Here is an 8987-nt window from a genome sequence, read left to right as displayed (position 1 = left end):
GTCCCCGGCGCTTCCGGGGAGCGAGAGGGCAGGCCGAGGCGGCCAGAGTCCGCTCTGCAGGCCGAGGTGGCCAGAGACCCCAGACCCCAGGCCCGCCCGCACGCGGCTCTGCCGCCCTCCCCTTTCTCTGGGCCTGCCTCTCACTCCCTGGGCCTGGCTGGGGCTCCTGCTGGTCCCACAGGGTCCCCCTGCTACATAACCTGCACCCAGTGGGGGCCCGCGAATCCCACTCCACCCCGGCCCCGGGCTGCCCCACCAGCCTGCACTGGCTATCGCATCGCAGTCCTCCCCCGCTGCCCGACCTGCGCATCTCCAGGGTTGCTCCAGGGAGGGCGGCCCCTCCACGCTCCCTCCCGGAGTCGCCATGGTCCTCCTGTCCCCGTCCACCCACAGGGAGGGGCCTGGCCCAGGGCCTATTACCATGGACACAGCTTGTTCGCCACTGCCCATCTCTCCTGCCCTGACCGGGAAGCCTTGATGCCAGGCCTTGGCCTTCTCACAGCCTGGCAGGAGGGTCGCGACCTGGTAACACACCGCTACTTTAAAATGAAGGATGGGGCTGGCAGGTGGCGTGGTGGTTAAGGGCGCTGGACTCCCACATGGCCAACCGTGGTTTGAGTCCTGGACCTGGCAGTTTGCTTTCTCACTTTCCTTCTCTCTCTGTCTCTCTGTGGTCAACTTCGAAAAAATAAAAGAAAAGAATGACAATGAATAAAATAAAATAATGATTTTAGAAAGTTAAGGACCAGCGGTAGCACGGTGGTTAAGGCACTGGATCCCATGGCCGGCTGTGCAGTCTGAGTCTGGGACCCTGAGTTTGAAAACGGTCTCCAGGTTGCGACCCTCCTGCCTCCGCACTGCTCTTCCCTGGCTGCCCAGGCCGGCCCTGAGCTCAGACCTGCCTCGCCTCCCGCACGGCTGGGGCCACCACTGTGCATCCCTGTGCCTGGCCCGTAGGCTGGACCTTGTGTCGCTGGCTGTGTGTGCAGTCCCAGCCCCTCGACACGCGGTCCCAGCCTGCGGGGCCCACTGTCCCTCGACACGCGGTCCCAGCCTGCAGGACCCGCCGTCCCTCGACACGCCCTGTCCCTTTAGTAGGAGACTCGGACACTTGCCAGGGTGGAGAGGTGCGTCCCCGTCAGTGCTGTGCCCACTCCCCACCAGCCAGCCACATCCTCGCAGCCTTGTTTCTTCGCAAGCTGCCGACGCCACCCCCTTGCACTCCTGCCCATGCCGTCTGCTGTGAGGACCGTGTCACCAGCATGTTCGGGAGGCCACACGCCCTGTCCCTTTAGTAGGAGACTCGGACACTTGCCAGGGTGGAGAGGTGCGTCCCCGTCAGTGCTGTGCCCACTCCCCACCAGCCAGCCACATCCTCGCAGCCTTGTTTCTTCGCAAGCTGCCGACGCCACCCCCTTGCACTCCTGCCCATGCCGTCTGCTGTGAGGACCGTGTCACCAGCATGTTCGGGAGGCCGCCGTACTGTGATGTGCCCTAACCAGGACTGCACGGCTGTGAGGGCTCGGCTCACCCGGTTCCTGGCGGATGCCCGGGCCCCTCCTGGCTGTGGCTGTCGCAGACTGGGCCGTGTGAGCCCGCGTTCACATCCCAGCGGGACCTCACCGTGGCCGGGCTTCACGGCGGGGGCGGTCCCCCGCGGGATCGCAGGCCGGCCCGTGCGTGTCAGGCGTGTCTGTACGCTCGTAAAGGACGTCCAGGTCTCCCGGTGCGTGCTGGGGTGTGGCACAGAGCGGCCAGCGGGCGGACGGGGTGTGGCACTGCGCGGCCAGCGGGAGGACGGGGTGTGGCCGTGCGCGGCCAGCGGGGGCACGAGGGTGTGGCAGTGCGCGGCCAGCGGGGGGACGGGGTGTGGCAGTGCGCGGCCAGCGGGAGGACGGGGTGTGGCGCTGCGCGGCCAGTGGGAGGGCGTAGTTGTCTTCTTTCTCACGTGTTGGTTGCGATTTGTCCTTCTTGAAGCCTCTTGTTGAGAAAGTTCGCAGTTTTGTTTTTTTTTTTTTTTAGAGATGTTTGCTATAGAGCGTGCACTTGCCTGAGAGACAGACAGAAAGCGAGATATCACCCCCCACGGGGGATGGCCACGCCGCAGTCCCTTCTCTTCCATTCTCTTACTGGGATCTTGGGCATGCACGCACATGCGCCTGGCATGAGTGTAAGCCACCGGTCTGGGACTCAAACCGCAGTTGACTACGTGGGAGTCCGGCGACACAGCCGTTATGCCGTCTGCTGGTCCTGGTCCCACGAGCTTTGACAAGGCACACCGTAGCATGCCGCCACCGCAGTCCGCAGTGTGGTCTCCGGCCTGACTGCACGCATCTGCTCATCTCTGCCCAGCCCTGCCACGCTGGCCCTCCAGTCTGGTTGGCCGTTAGCTGGGCACACGCAGGACACGGCCCTTTGGCTCAGCCTGTCAGCCCCTGGGGCCTCGACTTCTGCTGTGGTTGGCACGGCTTCCTTCTGTCACCTTCCTTTGCTCATCGTCACCTCCCTTTGCTCATCGTCACCTCACAGTCTGTGGTCTCCTCGTCTCACTGTGGCCACGCCGCACGGTGTCTCCAGACGTCGGGCATTAGCAGGCCTTTGTCCCAGGACCACTGTCTGGCCTTGTGTGAGGGCACAGTGTCCTGACCTGTGTCATCCTTGGTATGTCAGGGTTCCGAACCAACCACAGACAAGGACCTTTAACCTCCCCGGCAGGTGTGCGAGTCCTGGGCCGTGTCAGCCGTGTCCTGGGTGCCATCCACTCACCCGAGTGAGGATGGGCCGCGCCGTGGCCCTGGGGCCACCTCTCACTCTTCAGGGTGCTCACCCGCTCGGAGCCTGGTGTCTGCCCAGATGCTCAGTGGACACTGGTGGGTGGAGAAGGAGCGAGCGCTGTGGGGTCAGGAGCCCGCCACATTGGCCAGGGAGCTGGCCGTGAGGCTGGGTGTTCTCAGGGCACTCTGGCTCCCCCATTCCCAGACCCTCTGACATGGCTCCTGCTCTCCTCCAGCTGCTCGTTCTGCCGGGGGGTCTCGCAGGGTCTGAGCTCAGGTCTGGCTGCCGGGCTTGGCCTGGGCACGTGGCTGCCCCGACGCTGGCTGGCTGGCACACCTGCACAGTGCTCCTTGACTCCTCCACAGACATGCTGCTTGACCTCAGTGACCTGCTCCAGGTATGGCCTCCCGCCCCCGAGCCCCCCAACCCGGTGTGGCCCGGGCACACCCTACTCCATCCATGCACTCCGAGGCCGGCCTGGCTGGTGCGGGGTCAGAGACCCAGGGTCATGGCAGTGTGGGTCTGAAGGCGGAGAGGACACCAGCCTGTGGTCGTGTGTCCTGGTGTCCTCCACGCCCGGGTGGCCCAGCCCGAGAGCTGCTCGAGGGTCCCAAGTGAGCATCTGCCCTCAGCAAAGGGGACTTGAAACCTCAGCTCACGTGCGTTCTCAAACCACCGGGACTCTCCCACAGTCCCTTCACCAGGCCCTCCCCCAGGGACCAGGAGGGACATCTGCTGTCACTGTCCCCTCCAGATGTCTGGACTAGGCAGCCACTCGGGTGGGGGTCTTGGCACTGTGTCCCGGTGCCGGTATTCTCAGGCCGAGCAGGGTTAGGGTGTGTGAGGCCAGCCTGGACCTTGCAGCCAGACCCGGCGCCTCTGTAAGTGAAGTCAGTCCGGCAGACGAAGCACGTGCCCGGCGAGGACTCTGGGCTCCTCTGCAGGCCGCCCTGCCGCCCAGTGCCCACATCCCTCGGCATCTGGGGCAGAGACAGCCAAAATGCCCCGCTGGGATTGCAGCAGTCCACATCTCGTGCCCTGTGGGTGGCCGAGGCCCAGCCAGGCCACATGGAGGGCTCACTTCATAGCCTCTGGGAGCAGGAGACAGGGTGTCACGACAGGAGGTGGCCCTCATCACCCAGGCTCGAGCCGGGGCTCACACCGGCCAGGGAGCCCGCCCAGTCAGGGAGCCCCCCGAGTGGAAAGTCCACGCAGCCGGGGAGCCCACAGTCAGGGAGCCTCCCAGTCAAGGAGCTCCACAGGTGGGGAGTCTATGCAGTCGGGAACCCCAGGGCAGGGCAGGCAGGCCACTGCAGAGACAGTTTGCTTGGACTTTTTGGTGCCAAGTACCAGGGCTGTGCCCACAGGACGCTGGGCCATGCCTGTGCTGGGCAAGGCTGGCTCTGCTGGAGGGGCCACACGTGTCCCTTACCCTGTATGACCTCCTAGGGCCTGCACCCCCTGGGGGCTTGCCACCAGCAAAGGTGGCTGCTTGTTGTGAGAGTGCAAGGCTTCAGGGACTGTGCCGAGTTATGGGTGTCACGTGCTCCACGGGCTGGCCTCCCCAGGCTCAGCTCAAATGTGACAGCCCTCTGGCTGGAGCGTGTGGCGGTGGGACCTGGAGCTCCCAGGCAGGTCCAGCTGGCCCATGCCCATAGAGGGACAGGGCGGGCCCTCAGAGGTCGGATCCAGAGACCTAGGAGGATGGCCTGTGCAGAGCCCACCAGCTGTCCTGGGAAAGACCTGGAGGGCCGGCTGGCCACGTCCAGCCTTGAGCATCACCCTCAGCACAGGCACGGGACAGCAGTTAGCCATGGCCAGCAGCAGAGCTTTGAATGGCCAGGACTCAGCTACTCTGCCCTCTGGAAAGAACAGCATGCGTTTTCCATGCGTGGCTGGTCACGTTCCGGCCTTGCACCTCTGGAATTCCGGCCTGGTCACCTAGCCCGAGTGTGTGTCTTGGACGTGTGACTAGGTGGTGGGTTCGCAGCAGCTGGCAGAGGCCAGGACGTCCCACAGCCAGACCTACCGCTTTTGGCGGCTGTTTTGCTGGGGTCTAAATGGTGGGACAGAGTCCAGGCCCAGACATGGGCCGGTGGGACCACCACAAGGGCTGCAGTGCTCCTAGGAACATGTCACACTCCACATGTGCACTTAAGACATGTCACACCCCGTACACGTGCACTCAAGACCTCACGCACCACACGCATGCACTTAGACACACCACACCACACATGCAGACATGTCACACATCACACTTAGATGTGTTACACACTGCATATGTGCATAGACATGTCACACACGTGCACATGCCACATACATGCAGATAGGTCGTATGCTGGCACAGCACGTGTCGGGTTGGCTGCACACTTCACATGTCACCACATGCAAACATCACAGACACATGTGCCACACTGCACACGTGTGCACTTTAGGTACATGCGCCACAAACCACACACACAGACCCACCACACACTGCATGCACGTAGGTGCCACATGCATGCACTTAGACGCATCACACATATTACACATGACCTATAACACACATGCTCATCTGTACCACATATATTCATATGCACACGTCTAATGGGCAGACCCCAAAGTCTCTGGACCCAGGCACTCCCCACTGGAAACAGCTCTGCTGGGGGACAGCCCATGGGTGTTGGAGGAGCTGGCGCCCAGCCTCAGGCAGTGAGCAGTGGCCAGGGTCCGGAAAGGGGTGCCCAGCTGGCGGGTGCCCGTAAGCACATCCTTAGCATCTGACTCTGATGTCCCCCTGGCCCTTCCAGTCAGAGGCACCGGGGTTCCAGCGCGTGGACAGGGCCTTGTCCAGGACCACTGGCTGGGCTCGACTGGGCCAGGGCATTCTTTGGAAATCTGAGAGGCAGATGCCAGATAGACCACACTGTGGGGGTGGGGGAACTTGGACTCCCCCAGCTGTGCCCATCCTTGCTGCTGCCAGGTGGGCAGCTCGCCCTGAACCTGCCACCAGCCCTGTGTAGAAGTGTCCTCCACGGGGCTGCAGGGAGGACCAGGCCATGCACCCATGAGCCAGCTGGAGTCCTTGTTCACCGGGGGACAGACTGCCCCTTCCCACACCCTGGGGCAGGGACGAGGTGGTGGTGGGTGGCAGGAAGTGTAGGCTAGGTGCTGAGAAATGCAGATCAGGCCCGGGTGAGGGCTGGGGCTGCCGGAGCAGAGTGGACATGGCTGACAGTGTGGGCACACGGCTGTGGGCACGAGAGGTCCAGCGCACGTGTGCACACAGCTGTGACACTGCTTCACCCAAGACCCTCCTGGCAGGCGTTCATGTAAAGCAGGCATCATCGTTGGTGAGACGGGGTCGGAGTCCAGCAGCCACCTGCTGGCAAGGCGCGAGGGCCCAGCTGACCCTGAGGCTGAGTGCAGGCTGCCTGGCTCCCTGGGGCTCAGATACAGTGGTTCTTCGCAGACTGAGTGAGGGAGGCCAGCGGTGCCCTGTGCCTGTGCTCTCCCACCAGGTGAACGTGTACGTGCTGGGGAAGACCTTCCTCCTGCTGGCCAGAGAGCTCTGCATCAACGCACCAGCCATAGGTATGTGTGCAGCGCGGCCCTGCGGCGGCACCGGGACAGCTCACCCAGGCAGGGCTTGGCTTCTGCCGCAGACCCGAAGCCCGTAGGCGTTCACAGGAGGAAATGCAGTGCTGGAGCAGAGGGTGTCCTCGTGCAGACGTAAGGGACATCTGTTGCCACGTGCCTGGGCACAGCAAGAGGAGGGTGGCCTGAGAGGGTACCCCCTCCCTTGTGCTGTGCCGTGAGGATTGTCATGTGGGCTGCCTAGATGCCTCCTGCCTTTGCCTCTCACCACCTACAAGTACAGTCCTGTCAGCAAGGGGCACCTGGGGCCAGGAGGGCTGGGGTGCAGGCTGTGGTCACCAAGACTCGGCCTCCCAGGTTGAGCCTAGCAGTGCAGGAGCAGGGGGGAGGGACCCCAGCTGGGGCCAAGCTGCTTGGCATGCTGTGGGGTGAGGCAGTCAGCACCAGCAGCACTGTAGGCCAGCCTAAGGGAGGCAGGTGTGTTGCTGGGACAGGAGCCGGGGCCCAGTGGGGTGTGGCCCCTCATCCCCTTGAATCCATTTGTACGGCAAGTGTTGGTGTGACCCTGGCTGCAGGAGCAACCCAGAAGGCGGCCTTGTCGCCGAGGAAGCTAGCTGAGACAGAGGGTGGGGCCGAGCACAGGGCTTCCTGGGACCGCACGCTCCCAGCCCGGCCATGCTCAGCACCTTCCGCTGTCTCCTGGGGGGCAGGGCTGGCTTCTTGGCTCCATGCAGAGAACGCCCTGCCGAGGGCCCTGCAGGCACTTATCTGCGCGTGGCTGTCATTTTAAGAGACCTTTATTATGAAAATCCACTTAAATAGCTGCACTACTCTCAGTGACTTCCCTGGCTGGGGATCTGGAGGGAAGGTCTCCAGTGGAGCAGAGACCACTCAGAATCCCGGTGCAGACACCCGGGCCCTTGGAACTGCGCGGGTGCTTCAGAGCTGCCCTCCACCCCACCCGAGGCCGGACACCGGGCCCTGGCTGCATGGGGAGGCCCTGGGTCCACTGGGCTGCAGCTGCCTTTGAAAGAGAAAGCCTGCGGCGCCTTTAACAGCACCAACAAGCAACCGCAGCGCACCCAGGGGACTGCTGTGGTGGCGGCGGTGGCAGCCCCCGGCCACTCAGACTCAGGCATAGAAGATGAGCTCCGGGATCTGCCCGCCCTGGACCCCCGTGCCATTGGTGCTGTCCGAGGAGCACTGGAACTGGAAGGCCACCTTCCCACACTGCACTTCCGTCATGCCCTCCTGCCCGAAGTAGCTGAGCTCGCTGCCATCCAGGACAGCGCTGACCGTGTAGAAGGTGTCCTGCTCCACCTGCACCGGGTGCTCGAACCACACCGAAAACGTGTTACTGGACCCGTCCGACACGAACTTAGTCAGGTTCTGGGCCAGGACCACACCCAGCCGCTTGAGCTCGATCTTCACGCTGTACTCAGCCTTGCCGGAGCTGGACCCGTACAAGCCCAGCCCGGCCACAAACACCCTCCTGTCCACGGCGAACTGGATGCTGTCACAGCGTCCGCGGTACCGCCACTGGTTGCTGCGGTAAGCGGAGGACTGGAAGCGGTGGCAGCGCTGTGGGGCCAGGCCCTTCCTCTTGGTCAGGGGGAAGTCCAGGAGGGGCTTGTTGGCTGCCGTATACCACAGGAAGATGTTGTGGGTCTCCTCCAGCGTCAGGATGTCCGACTGGGCGGCGCCGTTGGCAAACTCCTCCAGGCTCATGGTTGGGATTCGCACCAGGTAGAGGGCTCGCCCCAGGACGTGCCTCTGGTTGCGCGGGGTGACTGGCAGGCCCTGCCTCTTGCACTCTGCCTCGGCCCAGTTCAGGACAGCCTCGAAGACCACAGCCTCCTTGGCGTTGAGGGCCTCCCGCGTGACGATGATCTCCAGCGTCTGCCGGTCCACCTCACAGAAGCCCTCGGACCGCAGGGCCATCTCGGCCTGTGCGTCGATGACCTCCCAGCAGCGCTGGGTCAGCTCAGGCTCCTCGAACAGCCGGCTCTGGGACAGCAGGACACAGGCGTTCTTGGCCTCCAGGCTTGTCTCCAGGAAGTTGACACAGGCTCTCGCCAGTGCGGGCACGATGTACTTCTTGGCCGCGTAGAGCGTGGCCAGCACTGTGTCAGCCTCCAGGTCGATCTCGTCACAGTACATGTACCTAGGCAGAAGGGCTCCGTCACAGGCCCTGGGGGCACAGCCGGCGCAGGACAGCAGCCCAGGCACCAGTGCACGCCCCCGTCCTTCCACACCCACACCCACGGAGCAGGCTTACTTTAGCAAGATCAGAAAAGCTGCGGGCTCCACGTCGGGTATGTGGATTTCTGCCTTGACCTCTGCAAGGTCCCCGTAGAACATTGCGTAGAAGACAGAGCTACCGACCGCCAGGACGTACTGTGGATGAGAGAGCTGCGTGAGGCCTGGCCCCGGCCCCGCCTGGCGCTGCAGGGGCTGTGAGGAGGGCGCGGGGGCTCCGAGAACCTCGCCTCTACCAACCTTGTGGGCGGGCACCCTCCTGGCCGCGCCCTGGGGCCCCACGACGAAGTGGACGTCGGCCATGAGCTCGTTGTTGAACATGAGCGCGTTCCTGCAGAGGCAGAGGCAGAGGCAGGGGCTGGGGCGCGGAGGCCCCG

General features: G+C 63.7%; 2 protein-coding genes across 2 annotated transcripts in view; one reads left to right on the top strand and one right to left on the bottom strand.

Moving 5' to 3' along the window:
* The window catches only part of BRF1 (BRF1 general transcription factor IIIB subunit), a gene marked incomplete at its 5' end in the record, with an annotated part of 36297 nt that overhangs the window by 7557 nt on the left and 19753 nt on the right, over nucleotides 1-8987 (top strand). The window contains 2 exon segments of the mRNA XM_027776415.1: nucleotides 3141-3172; nucleotides 6276-6348. Coding sequence (XP_027632216.1) covers nucleotides 3141-3172; nucleotides 6276-6348 — 105 coding nt within the window.
* Nucleotides 7131-8981, bottom strand: BTBD6 (BTB domain containing 6). Its single transcript, XM_006160082.2, has 3 exons — nucleotides 8851-8981; nucleotides 8630-8748; nucleotides 7131-8515 (listed from the first exon to the last, which is right to left on the bottom strand). Exons 1-3 carry the CDS (start codon nucleotides 8929-8931, stop codon nucleotides 7483-7485), a joined length of 1233 nt encoding a protein of 410 aa, XP_006160144.1. The 5' UTR covers nucleotides 8932-8981; the 3' UTR covers nucleotides 7131-7482.

The sequence above is a fragment of the Tupaia chinensis genome, unplaced genomic scaffold (assembly GCF_000334495.1).
Source record: "Tupaia chinensis unplaced genomic scaffold, TupChi_1.0 Scaffold000671_2, whole genome shotgun sequence".
Lineage (NCBI taxonomy): Eukaryota > Metazoa > Chordata > Mammalia > Scandentia > Tupaiidae > Tupaia > Tupaia belangeri.
Note: the sequence above shows the minus strand (reverse complement) of the source record. Positions and strands in the feature narration are given on the sequence as shown.